The sequence below is a fragment of the Pituophis catenifer genome, unplaced genomic scaffold (genome assembly GCF_029215685.1).
Source record: "Pituophis catenifer annectens isolate HBS135680 unplaced genomic scaffold, rPitCat1.0.hap2 SCAF_6, whole genome shotgun sequence".
Lineage (NCBI taxonomy): Eukaryota > Metazoa > Chordata > Lepidosauria > Squamata > Colubridae > Pituophis > Pituophis catenifer.
The window spans coordinates 57,368,427-57,389,088 of record NW_027256886.1 but is presented as its reverse complement, the minus strand read 5'-3'; the positions used below and the strand labels follow the sequence as shown (position 1 = coordinate 57,389,088).

The window sequence follows — 20,662 nt, the reverse complement described above, 5'->3', positions numbered from 1 at the left end:
ACAGTTATATCCACTTTGTTTTCCTCTATAAATCACAGTGGCAATTTCTTGATCCTTCAAATGTTGAATTCAAAATCCTATTGGCCCCAGCCAATAGGTATAAACAAAAGTGTAAACTAAATTCCCTCTCCTTGATATATACACTTCTTTTTCTTCATCACTTCATTTCCAGGTTTCTACTAAATAACTGTTTCATGCCTCGATTCTATCAACACTTTAGGTATTGTGACCCATATGCATTACAAACCATTTTATGTGCCTAGCTGGAAGGGTCCTGCAGTGTTAAAAGCATTCAAAAGACCACTGAAAGGTGCTAAAAGCTTATTTGATCTGAAATAAGTTCAGAAACTTTGAAACCTCTAATCAGTAAAGGATCTGAAAAAAATCAATTATGCTGACAACAGTTATTGGCAAATCTGCTAAAACAACCAGGAGAGAAGATCAGTCAGACCTGCAGTAACTGAACAAATGGCACCATCTAAGGGAACTAGAATGTAATACACACATCTGGATTCAAAGGCAGCACTTTCTGTAAGCAGTCATTCACTAAAAGACAGAGCCCAGCTTGGATTTCAAATAACATAAATTATGCATGGCACTTCATATTTTTCATGCTGTACTAAGGTTCCTTTTTATTTTAAGTGCAAACTACCTTGAGAAACAAATTGGCTTTTGATGCATTTTCTCCATAAATAAATAAATTACCAAATTACCAGGATTAATAAAATCATTATTAAAGATGGGCTTGAAGATGGTGAATACATGGGCCATGTAAAGCTGAGTCCTAGGACAAAATTCAGGCTGCCAGACCATGTATTCACGGACAATACACGGACAAAAAAATAAAATGTATTGTTTTAATTACAAATCTATGCATCATAGTTACACTACAGAGCCATACAAGAAAAAGTAAGGGAAGCAAATTGCTAACTGTGGGAGATAGAAGGCTTATTGAATATGCACTGACCTGTACTTTCCCGTCCGTACTTGTACAGCTCTCATTCCACATTGCTGGGCTCCTCCTACATCGTTTACAATATCGTCTCCAATCATGATGGCCTGACACAGCAATGAAATACGGACAGAGATTAAGTCAAAAGCATTTGAGTGCCATCCTACTTCGTCTTCCTTGACATAATAAACTGCTTGATTTGATATTTAATATAGCCATCATAAAAAATTAAACAAGTTGTATTGTCAATGTACTGATTTAAAATTAACCCATCTGGATTATAATTTAATCTCTATCTACAAGGTTATAGAGTTGAGCACTGATATTTCAAGTGGTCTGAAAGCCATCAGAAAAACTCAGTATACATATATTTTTTGATATAGTGCAAGGGGGAAGTGAGTACTTCAAGAAAATTCCTCCATTTCAAACTATAAAGGGTAAATTCCATAGCTTACTCTAATGCATTTCTTCCCTTCCTCTACACTCTCCTTTAATCTTCTGTGTTTGTTGTCAGTCTAGCTATATGATTTAGATATATGTGCATTGTCTTACAATCTAATGTTGTTCACCTTGTAACAAATACCAACTAATTACATATTGATTTGGTCATGAATTAAATATATTGGGATTCCAACATTTTTTTTCTTACCCTTTAAAACTTAAGATGTAATCAAACTTTAAGTAAGAAATTATACTTTTCAAAGCCATTAAAGCTAAGTGCATCCAAGTTCAGCATGATTTCATATTGAGACTACAGTATGCTAAAATCAAAACTGAACATATCACTTAATCCCAAATCAGACTGATTTTTTTTTTTTAACTATTGATCCTAATAGTGAAGTTTTAACTCCCAGAAGAATCCTAGGCTAGAAAGATAATAGAAGAAACAAAGTCTGATCAGCTTCTTCTCTTTCCTCTTTTTAAAGGCTCAAGGTGTTTGGTGGTCTTGGCATTTTCTTGTTCTTGTTCTTTTCTATAACAAAAAGATCCCAACTCAAAGGTATTTCTGAGAGTCTTATTGTCCAATGCATCATTTTCTAAGTGGGCCAGGTATCCATAGGACAGAGGTCTTCAAACTTGGCAACTTTAAGACTTGTGGACTTCAACTCCCAGAATTCTCCTACCAACATAGCTGGGAGTTGAAGTCCACAAGTCTTAAAGCTGCCAAGTTTGAAGACCTCTACCACAGGAATCACCTAATCATTCCAGGAATAGCTGCAAAGCATGAGGACATTTTGAAAAAATTAAAACAAATTAAAATAAAATAAAAATATCACAAAAGCCTCAGCTTAACGCGTACATTTTCACAATTAAATATTTCCCCACATTTATGTCCATTTATTATCTAAACGAAAATCAGACAGAGAAAAACATAAGTCTGTCTCTAAAGCAGAAAGACAGATTAGATCTATACTATCTGTAAATCCCAGCAGTTAAATATAGATATTTAACTATTAAGTATGTCTTTCTTAACAACCTATGAAAGCTTAAGCGTCTCTCTCCTAATCACATTACCTATCTGTTAACTTGAAACATAAATACATTCTCTTCTAATTTCTATTCCTCTACCAACAAATTCCTGTAGACTTCTGAATGTGCTATGTAGGTTTCTATAGGTGGAATGGCTCAGTGGTTAAAGATGCTGAGTTTATCATCTGGAAAGATGACAGCCCAAGCATCACACAATGGGATGAGCTCCCATTCCTGCCTCAACTCCTGCTCATCTAGCAGTTTGAAAGCAGGCAAATGTGAGTAGATTAATAGGTACCACTTTGGTGGGAAGTTTAATAGTGTTCCATGTGCCTTTGGTGTATAGCCATGCCAGCCATGCTAGCCATGCTCCTCAGGATGATGAAGAAAGGGAAGCAAAAAATAGAACCAGCCATCCTTCAGGAAGAAGTTATGTGCACAATGATCCAACTACCAAACAACAAGGCCCCGGGTGTTAACACTGTTGCTGCAGAATTGTTAAGGTCCATACAACCCATATAAAGGATTTATCAGATGTTCAAGCTAACTTCAGAAAGGGACGTGTCACTCATGACCATACTGTAAATCTGTGTTGGATCATGGACAGATGTCAAAAATATCAAAAGATGATCTATATCTGCTTTATTGACTACAAGTAAACCTTTAATTCTATCAATCATGACAAGCTATGTAGAACTCTAGATGCCAACACATCTGATCAAGTTGGTGTAGTTGCTGCATGCAAATAAGAAAGACACTGTGTGAGCATCATATGGAGACACTGATTGGTTCAAGATACAGAAAGGAGTGTGGCAAGATTGCATTTTTTCATCATTCTTATTCAACCTATATGCTGGAGTGATCGCGAGGAAGTGGAACTTGAAGAATCAAAACTGGAGTAGAGACTGAAGGCAGGAACGTCAACAATTTTTGGTATGCTGATGACATAATTTTCAGAAACCAAAGAAAACCTGAAACATCTCATCAAAAGAATTAAAGAAGTTAGTGAGAAATTTGGCCTCTTCTTAAAGAACAAAAAGACCAAACTCATGACCACTGCATGGAACGGAAATATCAGAATAACAATTGATGGTGAAGAAATCAAATGCATGCAACAAGTCATTTTCCTAGTTCTGCAATTCCCTTGCAAACTGACCAAAACAGTGAATGCAGTCCAAAATGTCAAATCACACTGAATTACCTAGAAAAGATGTGTATGAACTGAGTATGGAAAAGCAAGGACATTAGTCTGGCAACTAAATGCAGATTAGTCTACCTATCATGTTTCCCATAACTCATATTACCATTATATTTAAAAAACCAAGCGTGGGAAGTAGTTAAAGGTCTTTCATGTAGATGTCATGTCTTTCATGTAGATGTCATGTCTTTCATATCATGTAGATATCCGCCCTAAATCAACTTACATGTAGTCCTCGATTTATGACAATTGGGACCAGAATTTCCACTGCTAAGTAAGATAATTGTTAAGTGATTTTTAGATCTTTTTTGTCATATTTATTAAGCAAATCATTGCAGTTAAGTGAATCATGCCGTTGTTAAGCAAAGCCATCTTCCTCCATTGACTTTGCTTGTTGGAAGCTGGCTGGGAAGGTTACAAATAGCGATCACATGACTCTGGGACACTACAACCAATTGTCAAGCATCCAGACTTTTGACCACATAACTGTGGAATGCTGCAACAGTTGAAAGTACAAGAACCAGTTATAAGTCCCTTTTTCTAGTGTGATTGTAACTTTAAATGATTAGTTGTAAGTCGAGGACTGCCTTTATTAACTTGATTAGTTGGTGGACAACCAGCTAAATATGAGCCAGCAGTGTGCAGCGACAGCCAAAAAAGCCAATGCAATCCTAAATTGCATTAACAGAGGGACACAATTAAGATCAAGTGACGTACTAATACCACTCTATAAAGCCCTAGTAAGACCACACCTAGAGTACTGCATCCAGTTTTGGTCATCACACTATAAAAAAGATGTTGAGACTCTAGAAAAAGTGCAGAGGAGAGCAACCAGGATGATTAGGGGCCTGGAGACTAAAACATATAAAGAACAGTTACAGGAACTGGACATGGCTAGTCTAGTGAAAAGAAGGATCAGAGGAGACATGATAGCAGTGTTTGAAGGGCTGCCACAGAGAGGAGGAGGACAGCCTATTTTCCAAAGCACCTGAAGGCCAGACAAGGAATACTGGATGGAAACTGACCAAGGAGAGATTCAACCTAGAAATGAGGAGGAACTTTCTGACAGTGAGAACAATCAACCTATGGAACAGTTTCCTTCGGAAGTTGTGGAAGCTTCATCACTTGAGACTTTCAAGAAAAGATTGGACTGCCAGTTGTCAGAAATGGTGTAGGGTCTTCTGCTTGAGTGGTGGGTTGGACTAGATGACCTATAAGGTCCCTTCCAACTCTGTTAATCTGTTAAATTTTTGAGCAGATTTTAAAGTGACTTGAAAAATAACAGATCTCTAAAACAATAAATGAATAGCTTCAGTAAGTTCCCTTTTTTCATTGTGCATTGTTCTGCCTCTTAAGCAAACCAACATCTAAGTATATAAATCTGTTGAAGCTGCAGTAGAGATATTTCAAATTCAATTAATTCTGGAAGCCAAGTTAGATTTGTGTGGTCTGCTGAATTGATTTAGCAGGATCTGCTAATATTCCTTTATGGCTTTTCTATTAAGGGTTTATAGAAATAGTTTTCTTCTAATTTATAAAACCCCTGTGGAAGATTAATACGAGACAGGGAAGCAGATAAGGAGGCTTCCAGGGAAATCAAGTCTTTCATGCTGCAATTAAGAAGGTGCTGGCATAAGAGTAAAATGCTTCATTTTGTTTATAGAGAAGTTTTCGTGTAAGAAGGCCATCCACACTGAAAGTGCAGCTGCACTTGAGCAGTAGAGCCTATCCAAGCCAGCTTGTGGTAGACGCATACAAAAATGTCCTCCAGCCTCCTGGGATTTCACAGATTTACTATCGGTGAAGGGCAATAATCACTAAAGGAGGAGCAATTATTCCCAAATCATTTAGGATTTAAAAAAATCATTGGCAAGAAGATAGAGGTCAAGAGGTGCACTGTCAGGGGAAATAAAAAACTCTACCTGTCAAACCTAGGTTTAACTTCTTCTCTGGCAGCAAGATAGGAAGCAAAAAGAAGAGAAAGGAAGAAAGGAGAAACAGAGAAGATAAAACTGAAAAGGTCACCTACTTGCTGAAGGCCAAAACAAGAATTCAAGTTTGTCAACACATTTTATACAAAGACAAGAGTAGTTTCTGACAAACTTAGTCATTCTGAAATTATGAAAAAGTGGAATGTGTGCTGCTCAACGATAAAGAAATAATTTACTTCCAGAAACCTGTTATTGTGAGGAAAATTGTACTGAAAACTGAAGAACTAAAAGGTGTATTACAAAATAAATAGCACAACTATATGCATCTACTCAAAAGTAAGTCTCCCTGAGTTCACTGGAACATACACAGGTAGTCCTCCCCTTACAACAATTCATTTAGTGATCATTCCAAGTTACAAGACAGTATGTTGGATATGTTCACTGCTTTGAATTAAGAGGAAGGGAAGGAAGAAAGGAAGGAAGGAAGATTGGAATAAGCAATTAAAAATTATGTGTTGTTGCTATTGCTTAGCTAAGCACACTTTCTCAGCTTAGGCTCTTTAAATACAAATTATAGTTCCTCTGAATCAGTGTTGACCCTTGGCAACTGCCTGGATAAATCCTTGGAGTTTTCTTGGCAAGATTTTGAAAGAGGTTTGCCAATGCCTTCTTCCTAGGACTGAGAAAAAGGTTTTTGTGCTCAAAGCAGAACTAGAACTCATAGACTACTGATTTCGAAACCGATGCCTCAAACATTACCCCAAATTGGCTTTCCTTTAAATTTAGCAGCAATTGCAAAATTGCAAGCTAGAAGGTAGCTCAAGAGGGAAAAAGGAATGGGAAAAAATTATTCTATGGCATCTTCTTTAACATCTCAAATGCTAAACAGTTTATCAATGTAGAAGAGCTCCATTTTTGTGTATACAAAATGGTTGCCCAACTGGGGGGGGGGGAGAGGGATATAGTTGACCATTTTTTTTCCTTCAACTATTATGATGCAATATTTATTTTCTATGACAATTAAGTCTCAAGCTTTATCCAAATGACTGAAAATGACTTTCATCCTCACAATCGTTCTGTCAGAAAAGATAAAAAAAAATATAGGGAAGAAAGAGCATTAAGAGCTATACTGCTACACTGTATTGTCAAGGTGAGTTTCCCATGCTCTAGCCCAGGGGTGTCAAACTCAAGGCCCGGGGGCAGATCCGGCCCGTAGGGTGTTTAGATCTGGCCCGAATGGCTGCCCTAGAAACTCAAAGGACCAGCCTGCGGTGCCTCTGCCAGTGAAAAATGGAGCTTGGGAGGGCCGTGGGTCACCCTCCCGAGCTCTGTTTTCACTGGCAGAGAGTTGAGGGAAGCCATCACAGCCGAAAACAGAGCTCAGGAGCCTGTTTTAGCTGGCAGAGTACTTGGGCCACCACAAGCACCCGCAACATAGGTGATATTAAGCTGGCCATGCCCCTCCTGCCCCCCCCCCAAGGTCAAACACAACCCTGATGCAGCCCTCAATGAAATCTAGTTTGATACCTCTGCTCTAGCCCAAACAGTAACAGGTAGAGATATTTTAAAATTTGGTCATATAAATGCTCAAGCAGCAGAGCTGTTTTATGTATTAATTAGGCATTCCCAGAAACTGCATGGACAGCAGATGATAACCCCTGGTAAGAAATAATATCTTTATGAAATAAAAGATGTTTATATTATAAAACATTTATATAAAATAAATGAAGTATCATACTGCCCAGTACATGAAATATTGTTTTCTTCCCTCTATTTCGCTCTGAAACACTTTTCCTTATCTGACTGTGTATGAATGAACCCTAACATCATGTCAGTGATTAGGTCAATGGATCCATTGGTTATGACAGAATTTCAAGGAGGCTACAACTTGAGGCAACAAGAGAAAAAAAATGTGAACTCTCAACCCCAACACATGCTTTATATACAGCTCTCAAGCTCAGTCCAACACCTTGCTATGATGTAGTATGAAAGGAGTTCTCTACGAAACCACATAAAACTAGTTTGCACAAGCAGAGAAACAATAAAAAGATGGATGGATCAATGGCCAAACACAAATTCCTTCTCTCTTGGGCTGCTTTCTATTATCATTTATGCAATTGTAGTTCTGGCAATTTCTCCTATTTTAAAAAGAAAAGTGCTATTTTTCAAAAAAAAAAAAAAAAAAAGTTAAAACTCCAGAGTTAAAAAAACAGCTGCTTTGTTTTTAATGGGAAAAAAACAAGAAGTAAAATATGGGATGACATCATTTTCAGAGGGAGAGGCAACATTCCAGAATTAAGAGAGTACTTTTACATGGAGTCTAAGCACTTTTCCAGAAACTGCCGTCCATCTTTATGATTTCATGGTACTGCCTGTCTTTGACAGTTTAACCAATTTGTTTTTGGTTTTGGTGCATTGAAAAAAAGCCATCTATCCCACTGCAACTCAGAAGCTCAGCAGAACCTGTGGGCAGGCCGTTTCGCCTGTTCCTCATCCCACTTCTCCGATTTTGGGATCAGAATAGAAGTAGTGATCTCGCTGCTTTGCATCATTCCTTAAATTCACCACTTCTTTTTTGTTCATTCTTATTTTTAGAAATCAGTGAACCCGTGAAGTAAATGAAAGCGATGGATAAGAATGAGACAATGCATGTCTGGCATTCTTTCTTACTTCTCAATCGGTTCACTGAAAAGAAGGAGCCTCCTTGGCTTGAGTTATCTGAGGCTGGGAGCGGTAAATTGCTTTTGAAGAATTCAAGAGTAAAACTATTATATAGTATAGAAGATCTTCAGAAGCAAATTTGGATTTTCTTCGTCGCTAATTAACCTAGATGCTAGATGTATTCCTGGTCAACTAGAACTCCTAAAGTCTCACAAATGCAAATCTTGAATTTCCTGTTATTTAGAAGATTCAGGATGTGTTGTGTCAAGCAGATGGCTCAGACAATGCAAGTGACATTCTTGATTTCAATTTAGCACAGTGACATTAGAAAAAGGTGAATTGCCTTTATTACTACTATAGCTGCATTCTTACATTTTCTTATCTATTTTTGGCACTATCAGAAATTTGCAACTAGCAATAGATGCAGGCACATGCTTGTGAAACCTATTCTCATTAGACCAGGACAATTTATAACCAACAGACCCTATTTATTATGATATTAAGCTATTGGAACCTTAACATTATTTTGGTATTATTGTAATGCAGTAAAAATCACTGTTAACAACAACTTTAAAAATAATTGGTATTAGGCTATTTCTGTAACCTTTAAAGGTGGGTTATTCTTTGTCATATTACTGAATCATAAGAAGAGCTTGGTTACGTTTAAAAGTTTTAAATTTCCTATTAAAGTAATTCCAGCAATCTTTTTTCCCCAAAGCTATTCAGGAAAGGTTAAAATGAAAATTGGACTTTAGGGAGTCCTTTCCACTCAAAGAGTCAGTTGAAAACATCTCAGCTGAAGCAAGCAAAGGCAGGATCACTTTACAAAGCAGTTATCAAGGGAAATGATTGGTGATAACTTTATTGATTAAAGTAATTCCAAAAATTTCAAACTTTAGCCACTATACAGACAAGACAATTGAAGATGATGTAGGGGCAAAATGAAGACAGATGAAGACTATTACAAGTTTAACAAAGCACAGATGGAGATTTACAGTGATTTAATGATGCAGTTAATGTCATATTTAAGTGCAACACATAAATGGACCTGAACATTTTATGATGAAAGTCATCACTCTAGTCTTTATTTTATTACCCTAGGCAGGGACTGACATGCACATGAAGTGTCTTTTCCACGTGTCACTCAGATACATTTTTGCAGGAGGTAATATTTCCATTTCCAGCAGCACCTGGATTCAAATGAACAAAAATGGTATTTGTGCTTTCACATTCTGAATTGTGTTATTTGTAACAAGTAGGTTGGAATGGTGTAACTAAATCAGGGTGAGAGTAAAGATATACTTTTTGATTTTAAGAGAGGTAGATGCTATATAGATTAGAGAAAATCAGAGCTACAAAGATCCAGATCCAGTAGGAACAATGAATAAATGGTACCCAAGTACTCAAAAAGTGAGCATTTAAAAACCATAATGTTATAAAGTAGCCATTATTAACCTTCTGCATTCCATTTATTTTGGACTATAACCAGAAAAGCTGTATTGATGCACTGACTTAAAGAAATACCGTATATAACATTTTAGGTGAACACATAAAAAGTTTTTAAAAACACGCTATCATCCAAAATCCAGAGAAGCCTATATACACCTTTAATTGGGCAAAACGGTGTATCATAGGGCCAAAACTTTTTGTATCTCAAATGCAAAATAATATTCTAACAGATCAATTTACAGAATGTGTCAAAAATCTGGGACCCATGACCCAAGGGGATGACATTTGGGAATGTTCTGGCTGCTTCAGTGCTATTTGCTGTTGCTGCATTGCTGGGCGGCTGCTGTGGTCATATTATTTTCATTATGCTCATTATCAATATTCTCTGAATATTCTCTGACAGTTTCCAAGCCACTTTTGCAATCCCTTCCCCACTCAGTAGCAGCCGCTTACCTGCCTACTGGGAATGGAGGGAGTGAGGAACAGGAAGGAAGGAATCTTGTACATCCTTCCCAGTCTATGCCACCATCCGGCACACTTCACCTACCTGTGCTGCCTCCAGCCACACAGCTTCCCAACCCATCCCCCAAATGCCTTTCCCAAATCACAAAACCCTTCTTGCACACACACTCTGATCTGTGCTGTTCTCCCCATGCGCCATCTCTGACCTGCATTTATATCCCCAAGCTATCTCCCAATCCACACCACGTCCCTGCATAGCATCCCAACTCAACACATGGTACCTCTCACATACCCCTGCAACCTCCATGCATTCTTCTTGACCTGTGCCAAACCTGAGCACCCTACTTGACCCACATGGCAACTCTTACACACACCCATGATCTTTCACACACCTTTGAACAAACAGCAGTTATCTGTAATTTATGAGAAATTCTGAGACATAAATACAAAAATATTTTAAGCAAGTTAGAGAACCTACAGAATTACCCATCCCAATCTCTCCAATTCAACTAATTTCAATTGGAGAATAAAAATGAAACCCACATCTGACTTCAGGCAGTGCAGGCACACACAGCTGGCTTGAAGTTTGAACATGTACATTTTATTTAACTTGTAAGTCAGACATTCTACTAAGTTAGCATCAGTTAAAACACCCTGAAACAAACCTTGCTTCTGAGTCCCAGAAGTCAAGCACAGAAAAGACAGTCCGTTCTTATGAAGGCAAGAATCCAATGGAAGCAACAATGGTGTGTTAGAGCTTCCTTTCTATATCATTACCATGTCTACGTTCTGGCTTTCTTGCATAGTTTCTCAATTATACCCTTTTTGAAGCAATCACTCTACAGAATCCTTTCAAAATCTTCCCACTTTTTTTTAAGAAATAAATTTTACTGATTTTTTTTAAAAAAAGATTTTGTCTTGTCAGGTTTTCAGAGTTGGGATTAATGGCTTAGTACAAGTGGAAACTGTGTTCAGACTTAGCCAACTCATTGCCAGAAAGATAGCAACAAATTGGAAAATGTCTAGAGTGGCACAACAAAAACTGTTAAGAATGTTGAAGGATTGAACCGAGAAGGAAGATTACAAAAAGCAAAACAAATAGCTTAGGCGAGAGATAGCTAGAAAGAAAGAACAAGAGAGCGGTCTTCAAATAGCTGACTGGTTGAAAATATCACAGAACAAGTGTCATTTTCAGGAAGACTGTCATCGGGCAAAATTTAGAGATATCTAGATTGTTTAAAGAGTCCAATTAAACTTACTGTCAGAAAAAGATGCTAAGTTGTATCAGTACTTAAAAAGAACCCCTGGGGCATTTTTAGGGAAAAGCCATATGACATGCTCTCGTAGCTGCCTGTGTGACATGAACTGAACTTACAATTTGATACACACCTTAAGATTTCCTGCAATCTGGTGAGGACAATGAGCTTCTTAACACCGTTGGCAAATATGTGTTGACACATATTAGGAATATGCCACATATAGACAATTTTCAACACAAAAAACTTTTCTTGATTTACAATGTTGGTTTTAATTAGGTTCAGGGGGAAAAAAACAATCCCTGTGAAAGTCTATGGATTAAAAAGCTATATATGGAAGAAACAGGATACAGATATTACCAACATTATGGCACTATGGAAAACTTTGAAGGGTACCATGGACGGCCAAGAAAGCCAGCAACTGGATCCTAGAAGAAGTCAATCCAGGAATCTCCCTGACAGCACTAATGAGACTCCAACTATTGTTTTGTAATAGATGGAGATCTATTGCATTATGGCAAATCCAAAACGTTGAGAGAGAAAGAGAATGATCAATGGCAAGATAGATGAATTTGACCACAGTAGCAATGAAGTCTGAGACAATTAAAAGGCTTAGTGGAGAGAATCCATGCATGTGGTCATAAAGAGTCAGCACTAATCTGATAGCACTTAATTAATCAACTCATCAGTCAGATTTGAACTGATCCCCAGTTTTGATACAAATGAAGCAAGATGTCCCAGAGGTGCTTTTTCAAGAGGCACCTCTGGGACATCTTGGTTTTTCTTGAAGATGTTTCACTTCTCATCTAAGTTTCTTCAGGAAAAGAAAGATTTACTGTCTACAATTCTGCTGAATATTTGAAGTAAATACTTGAATTGAAGATTAATTCAAGGATTCATGATTAAATTTGGAGGGTGCCCAATTCCAGACTACTCTGGACAGCTTATATTATGAAATAAAGGACAATAAAAACAGAAAGAAAAATAATAAATCTCCTTAGATTATTACTTATTTAAAGATATCTCTTTGGTTTCTTTTACATTATAAAATAGATAATAAAAACAGAAAGAAAAATAATAAATCTCCTAAGATTATTGCTTATTTAAAGATGTCTCTTTAGTTTATTACTTAATAATAATTTAAATGAATGTACATGCATATTCAGTAGTTTTGGCAGCAGCATTCTTCAAAATTTTCATCAAGTAAATCATTACTGCTTGTTGGGAATTCAGCTCCACATAATATTCCAGTGACAATTGGAAACCTTTAGAAACCTTTCTACATGTTATTATCTGCTTGTATGAACAATTTAACATGAGAGAAATGAACTGAAACAACTTTTATTTTCAAAGAGAAAGAACAGCTGTTTCCTGCAAATTCAAAGTTCAATACATTTTTGTGCAACTGAATTGGTTTCATATTTCTTCCCCAATGAATTATTTTATCCTCCCATTTCCATCCTGGGTATGGTAGTAAAATCAACTCTGACAATGTTCGGAAATCTTACCTGGTGAGGTTCAATGCCCATTTCTGTCAAAGCCGACTGGAAAAACATTTTGGCTGGTTTTCCCACCACCTCAGCTTGAATATCACAGGCATACTAGGCAATAGGACAAAAATAACACTGTTACTTTCAAAACAAAAGTGCCTGATTTACACACATTGCTTTCTAGTTATTGACATTCAAATGAGGGTAACATTCTAAAACACAGCTTAAGGTAGGAATACTATTTGTAGAAATATCAAGAATAATCTCCACGGTTTACGTCCAATTTTGAAGATACAAGATGGGTTCCACAGAAGTGCATAGGGAATTTATCAGAGGGGGAAAGGTTCTGCTGTTCTTTCATATAGCCTAGTATACCAACAACCTTGGTCTAAGCAGAAGACCAGGAGAACAACTTTGGGAACAAGTAGAGCCATTTAAATATTTCAAATTAAGCATCAAAGTTCCGATTCCAATTGGGGTCATAAGCTCCAGATGCCCTCGTTCATGTTATATGTACACAACCAATCCTATTTAGAAAACCCTATGCAGGGTTTCACTGTAAACATCAGCACTCTGAACTGTGGTTGGCTATACACATCCCATCAAGGAAGATGATTAAGACCATGAGATAGTCTACCAAAGACTTGTCTTGGCAAAAAAAATTGCTATGTTTTGAATTAGTTGAAAAATATTGGTTTACAAAAAAGATATATTTTTTTGCCTAGATCCTGTGTCATATGGTAATTTGGCAACATATTTGGTAATATGCAAATGTTTAGTGGTATATAAATATTTTAATAAAATAAACGAATACATTAGTGACATTTTTTCTGGAATAAAGAACATTATCTACTAAAACAATAAAATACCTCCAGTGCTTTCATATATGCTCCAACATCAAGTTTTAGTCCATCTGTTTCTTTATAATAGCGTCTGAAATTGAAAATATGCAGATTTAAAATGCAGTATTTCAAGCCTTTTGATCCTTTGACCCATACAGCATTCTGCATTTGCTCTCTGTCCCCACTTTCCTATTGAAAGTGATAAACTATTATACAGCTGATCTTCATATAAGAATGCTAATTTGGATGAGAAACTCCACTATTAAGCAATGTGGTTGAAAGTTGAAAAACTGCATGACTGCACTGCTTAGTGGCAGCAGTCCCAGCAATTCCAGTTAAGTGGGGACTGTACAGGTTCTCACATGCCCATAACTTTCAACTTCCTGCCAGTTTCCCCATTGACTTTGCTTGCAGGAAGCTTGCAAATCACAGTCACTTGACTGTGAATGCAGCACCGAATGTGGGTGCAAGATCTGATTGTAGCTACACTCGTTCAGTGCCGTTGTAAGTTTGAATGTTCATTCAATGAGTGGTCATGAAACGAAGATGACTTGAACTAACCTTTTATCACTTTAAAGCTAAGCTATAGAAGATGCAAAAAGTACGTAGTAGGCTTGTGGGTCCATATTTGCAAAAGCCATTGATAAAGATCTTAGTTAACTGTATCTGAGTAGTGAAGGTAGAATATATGGGTAAACAAAAACTCTAAAATAACCAGATTTCTAATAGCAATCTGCATGATGAAGCATTATTTAGCTAGCTGACTAAATAGGACATATTCACTATTAATCATACACCATGTGTTGGAAGAAATATCCTTCTGGGTTCAGCTCCAAGTGGGGAAAAAGACACTGGAAACATGGAAACTGCTTGGAAAGATGGTTTAATGGTGAACAGGATCACATGGCTTGAGTTCCTGAACAGAAAAGGGGCCGAGATACAGTAAGTCCCCAGGTTTTATGCTTTTTCTGACTTTGAACTTCCTGGGGCCCAGAAAGAGTATCCTGATTGGTTGTCAGACTCCCAGGGGGTGGGGGTCTTAGCTAGCCTTGCTGGCTGATGTAATCTTCCCAGGTGCCATGTGGTGAGTTTTTGTCCTAGATGGGTCCCATTGTGTTAGTTTCTGTTGCTATTGTGTTGCAGATTATGGCCCATTAACAAAGGTGGGGGTGGGGGAGGCAGGAAGCTGCTTTGTCTTTAAAACATGTTTCTCCATTTCTCATCCAGGGAAATATAATATTCTGCCTTTTTAATATTTCCTAAAATATTTCATTCTTCCAGGAAAGGGGTGGGTGCTAACTTCCTACACATGGTTAAAGGATTATTATGTTGTCCAAATGCAGACAACATATATTTTACACACTGACTTACCTTGAATATGTTGTCCATAAATATAAATGCCAATCAACAGATAAGTTGTTGAATTTCATGTATTATTCATGACCTTAATTGTGATAAAGTATCACACTTTCATTGTGCTTTATTAATGACAAATGTTTATTTTACCAAAACCTTTTAAAAGTTTTTTGCTTTAAATTACTAAAGAAAAAATAATAGATAACAAAAGCTATCACTTATTATGGATGAAAGGCCATTTTTATTTTATTTGTTATTTACAGTAATGTATGGGAAATAGGTTAAACATAAAAATAAACTACTATTTAATGTATCTTTAATTATTAAAATCAATGGTAATGTTATTCATTCAATTGGTTAACTTACTACTTCTACTAAGCAGATCTAATATTTTTTCCCGCATCACAAATTAAAAAAGGCGGGATTCATTTTTCTTGATGATAGATTTCTGTTGTCATATCCAATTGACCTCTATGGAACACATATTTTTTTATAAAAGATGGGGTGTAGTCCAGAGAGTTAGCAATTGTTCCAAATTCCCTGCTGGTGCTACTACATATTCTTAGCAATATTATCTTCTCTTATTATAAATGGCTTTGATCATAGCACATATCACTGACAGAATCAAACCAACATTGCAAAAAGTTTTGGACTTCACTACCTAAACTGGCAGGCTCATTCTAGTCCCAATTCTTTGAAAATGCTAAGGGGGAACTTATTCCAAATAACCATGTTTGGTGATGAAGAAGCTCAGCAGCTGACTTTCTTTAGCAAACATTCAAAATATGATTCAGTAGATCTCTTTCTTTTTTTCTTTTTATTAGAACAATAAAAAGAGAGAGCTGTACAATTCAAGTGTTTTTTAACGTTCCTAAACAAATAGGTAAGGAGCAAAAAATGTATAGGATGAGCAGTCAGATAAGATTTTATGCTATATCCTTCTGCCATTTTCGATTAATCAGCACAGCCTCTCTTTAAAATGACCACTTGACCTTTGCTAGAACAGCCATTAACCTTCTATAGTCTAGCGTAAACAGCTTAATTTTCTGACAGTGGCATGACAGAAGAAATTACAAAGCCAATTCCCACTCTCAACCCAAAACAGATGCTAAATGTAAATCACTCCATTTTCACAAGGACAGCATTCTGCTTCAGTCATTCTAATGTTCTAGCTTTCAAGAGCATATACTAAAACTTTAGAGGAAAGAATTCTGGGTTTTTTTCCTAAAGCAAGTTAAAGAAATGAACATTATTAACACTGTTATACTTTACATAATATTAGTAACTCATAAGAAAAGTGGCTGAGAGGACATTGAATGGAAGGCAAAATCCATACCATCGGCACTCACAACTCAATCACAGTTGTGATCTTACAAGAGAAAGCTGATGCCCATTATAAAATAAATATTCCACTTAGTATGCTTGACACAGTTAACGCAAACATGATTCCTACTTTCTTCTTACCAGTGGTGGGTTGTCCCTGGTTTGGACCGGTTCGCAAGAACCGGTAGTAAAACTGGTGGGAGGCCCTTCCCACTGCCCCGGATGTCATCAGCAGCAATCTGCGCATGCACAGAAGCAAGGCGCATGCGTGAGCGAAGCGAGAGAGTGCGTGCGATCCCATTGCGAACCGGTAGTAAAGGTAAGTAGAACCCACCCCTGCTTCTTACATCTCTGTATGAAGCAATTAGTAGAAGTACAGCTGGTATATGGTACAGCTAACATAAATAAAGTTATAAGAAAATCAGTGAGATTTAATATACTGTACATCTTACTCAGAAACCCTACCAAGTTTAAGAGTGTTTGCAAATGATTATTTTAATTTGTTTGGAAATGATTACCCTCCTTTCATTAGATTGCTTTCCACAGAATTCCTTAATTAGGACTTCTCATGATTGTATATCAAAACAATATTTGAGTTTTACAGAATACAGAATAACAAACATGGAAGGGATCTTGGAGGTCTTCCAGTCCAACCTCCTGATAAACAAAATCTAAATATCTGAATGTTTTTATAACAAAAAATAATGTTTCCAAAATATGTTTCTGCATATTCTTACAGATTTGATAAGGATTTCTGAAGCATTCATGACTTCTGCTGTACTTGAACAACAATGGAATTCATTTACTTGAAATCTCAGAGACAGTTTAGTGACTTTTGTTATTCATTTTCCTACTTAAAAATATTCAAGCTTGGTTCCTTTAATGCCATATGCAAATATAGATAGAGAAAGCCAACTTTACTGTTACTTACTAGTCCTTTTTGTCTAATATATTGATGAAGAGATAGTCCTGCTATTGGATGCAATTAAACAACAATTCAAGTGATGAATTAGGAAAGAAAGCAGACTGAGACAAAGCCCTTCTCCAACATCCTCCTGACTCACTGTTTAGTGATCACCATTTTGTATCTAGCTCTCAACTATAATCACCAGCTATTCACTGTGTTCCTGAAGGCATGACATGACTTTCCCAGAAAGACTTGTGATTCTAACAGCCTTCAGTTCCAGCAAGGTACTGAGGCACCCCTGCTCCAAAGAAGCGTACCTGACATCACTCCAAGCTATATAACAGAATCCTAAAAGTCTAAGAAAGCCTTCATTGCCCTTTTTAAGGACAATATGGCCCAAAGAGAACTGTTCTATATCTCTTACTCATCCTTTCTCTATTACCAGGGATGAGCAACTATTTCATCCCTCCCACCTCTATCTATTGTTCAACATTAGTTAGTTTGTTTGTTTTTAAAACAACAAACTGGCCAAATGAAGGAAGCCCAACAGAATAGGTAGTCCTTGAATTAGGACCATAATTGAGCCTAGAATGATTATTGTAAGCTATTGCGATCGTTAACCAGGTCACTATGTGACCAGATCCAATTTTTGCAGTGTTCATTAAGCAAATGCCTCAGTCATTAAGCAAACACTACAGTCATTAAGCAAACATTACAGTCATTAAGTGAATAAATTTGGGCATTTTTTGCCAAAAACCAGAAATAAGCATCGGAAACCAGCAAAACGGATGGGGTGCACTACTGTAATCAGTTATCTGATTATCACTACTGTAATCACTGTAATCTAGGGGTTTTCCTGGACTCACGATTCCTGCTTGAAGAGCATGTGGAGGTCGTAGCCAGGAGGGCCTTTGTGCAACTGCAGGTTGTGCGCCAGTTACGCCCCTTCCTGGACCAACAGTCCCTACTCACAGTCACTCATGCCCTAGTCACTTCCCATCTTGATTATTGCAATGTGTTCTACATGGGGCTGCCCTTGAAGAGCATCTGGAAGCTCCAGTTGGTGCAAAATTCAGCGGGCTGCATGATTTTGTGCAGACCCCGGTGTGCACATGTATCACCTCTCCTGCAGGACCAGCATTGATTGCCGATTTGCTTCCAGGTGCAATTCAAGATGCTAGTTGTCACCTTTAAAGCCCTTCATGCCTTGGGACCAGGTTATCTGAGGGACTCTCTTGCTGGTCACATCTACCAGACCCATCAGAGCGGGGAGGCAGGGAATGTTGCGGGTCCTATCCCAGAGGGAAATACACCTGGTAGGACCCAGAAGAAGGGCCTTCTCCGTGGTGGCTCCCTTTCTCTGGAACATCATTCCTCCAGAGATTAGAATGGCCCCCACTCTTCCAGAAGGCGCTGAAGACCTGGTTCTGCCAGCAGGCCTGGGGAACCCAGAGCGGGATGGAGCCCATTAAATGGCTCGTGTGATCTGCTGTCGCCGGGGTGGGGGATGGGAGATGATTTTGTTATATTGTATTATATTAATTTATTTGATTCTTTTTGTTAGTTTTTATTGTTTTAAATGTGGTTTTATATTCTGTAAGCCACATTCAGTCGCCATGGGTGAATAGGCAATATAATATAATATAATATAATATAATATAATATAATATAATATAATATAATATAATATAATATAATATAATATAATATAATATAATATAATATAATATAATATAATATAATATAATATAATATAATATAATATAATATAATATAATATAATATAATATAATAAATATAATATAATATAATATAATAATATAATATAATATAATATAATAATATAATAATATAATATAATATAAATTCAATAAAAAAAATGTTGAAAATTGTGGTCATGTGACCCCAGGATACCGCAAATAGCTATAAAGGTGAGCCAGTTGCCAAGCACTCTAAATGTGATCAAGTGATTGGGGGGGGGGGGGATGTGCAACTGTCAAAACCTTTAAATTGGGTCACAAATTGCTTTTAGGGGGAGTGTCTATCGTAACTTCAAACTGTTATTAAGCGGCCAGTCGTAAGTGGAGGACTACCTGCACATTTACAAAAGAGATATAGGAGCACAGTAAAAAAGAGGAAGGAAAAAGATGTTGAGGAAAGTATGACAAAGAACATTAACATCCATATCAAAAAATAATTTAAATAGGTTCAGAAAAGAAAATTGGCAAAAGAGTTTATACCACTATTTGTTTTATGTTACTAGCCCTTTTTTAGCCTCACACAAGGACAACATGAATTGTCCTACTATTGAACACCATGAACCAACCGTTCAAGTGATGTATCAGAAAGATGGGAAGACTAGGACAAAACTCTTTTCCAGTGCTCTCTTGATTGACATACAGATGTCAAAATTGACTAAAGGAAGAGAAAGTCAATTAATCCTTTACATCTGTCTTCAGCATCAAAACTGTTGGGCAGTTGAGAGACATCCTTGGATGACCCTACAAACCTATAAGAAGGCAGTTAGAATTTGAAAAAGTTGTGGGCATTAAACAAACATTACTATTTTTAAAAACATTTTCAGAGCTCTACTTATTAACTTACCCTCTTCCCAAAGACAGCAGAACTGGATTTTCCAGGCTTATGAGAATTTGGAAAGCATCATTTAGATTTTTGTAAGAAAAGTTGTCTGCTGCATCCCCAATTACTACACAGTTAGGATTTGTTTTATCAACATCAGCAAATTCAGGAATGAGATCTAAGGAATAATAAACATATATTTATATATTTCATGACAACTTATTTCCAAATTCATATTAACCTAGGTCTATTGAGCTAAAGCAGCTCATACATTAACAGAATTGCATATTCTCTCCCTCAAAGGCTACAGTATAAATGTTACTTCATAAATCAAAAACTTACTCGATTTTGTCCAATATAGTCAAACAGTATCATCTGCACCCATAAAAGAGTTATTAACAGGCCTCAGAAAATCTATTTTTTTTTCTGATAAATAAATGCAAAACAAATGTATAGAAAGTGTAGACCGAGCATGTTCAGCAGGGTCTAAATACAGGCTAATTGATAAGAAAAGAAAAATGCATGCCATATATCTCCATCCTGAATACCTTATCTATAGGAGCTGACCAGGTTGAGCCCGAGGACGGGGTCAAACTCATCATCAGTTTGGAATTTCTATGTCCCTGGAGACCCAAGTCCATTGACTCTTATCTGGTGCCAATTCTCCTTGAATGTTAGCAGTGCAGATTCTTGTATATAGGTAGCATGAAATAAACCCTTAGTACTTTTTTGGATTCTATTTTGACTTCTTGCACCTGACATTGCCATTTCCAAAAATCTTGCCC

The 20,662-nt window shown here is 36.9% G+C and overlaps 1 protein-coding gene across 2 annotated transcripts in view; it reads right to left on the bottom strand.

Moving 5' to 3' along the window:
- LHPP (phospholysine phosphohistidine inorganic pyrophosphate phosphatase) overlaps window positions 1-20,662 on the bottom strand; it is a 120,305-nt gene that overhangs the window by 80,663 nt on the left and 18,980 nt on the right. For both annotated transcript variants that reach the window (XM_070945570.1, XM_070945571.1), the window contains exons 3-6: window positions 19,902-20,055; window positions 13,739-13,802; window positions 12,888-12,980; window positions 968-1,059 (exon numbers count right to left, since the gene is read on the bottom strand). In XM_070945570.1, the coding sequence (XP_070801671.1) occupies window positions 968-1,059; window positions 12,888-12,980; window positions 13,739-13,802; window positions 19,902-20,055 (403 nt within the window). The remainder of the gene's footprint in view (window positions 1-967; window positions 1,060-12,887; window positions 12,981-13,738; window positions 13,803-19,901; window positions 20,056-20,662) is intronic.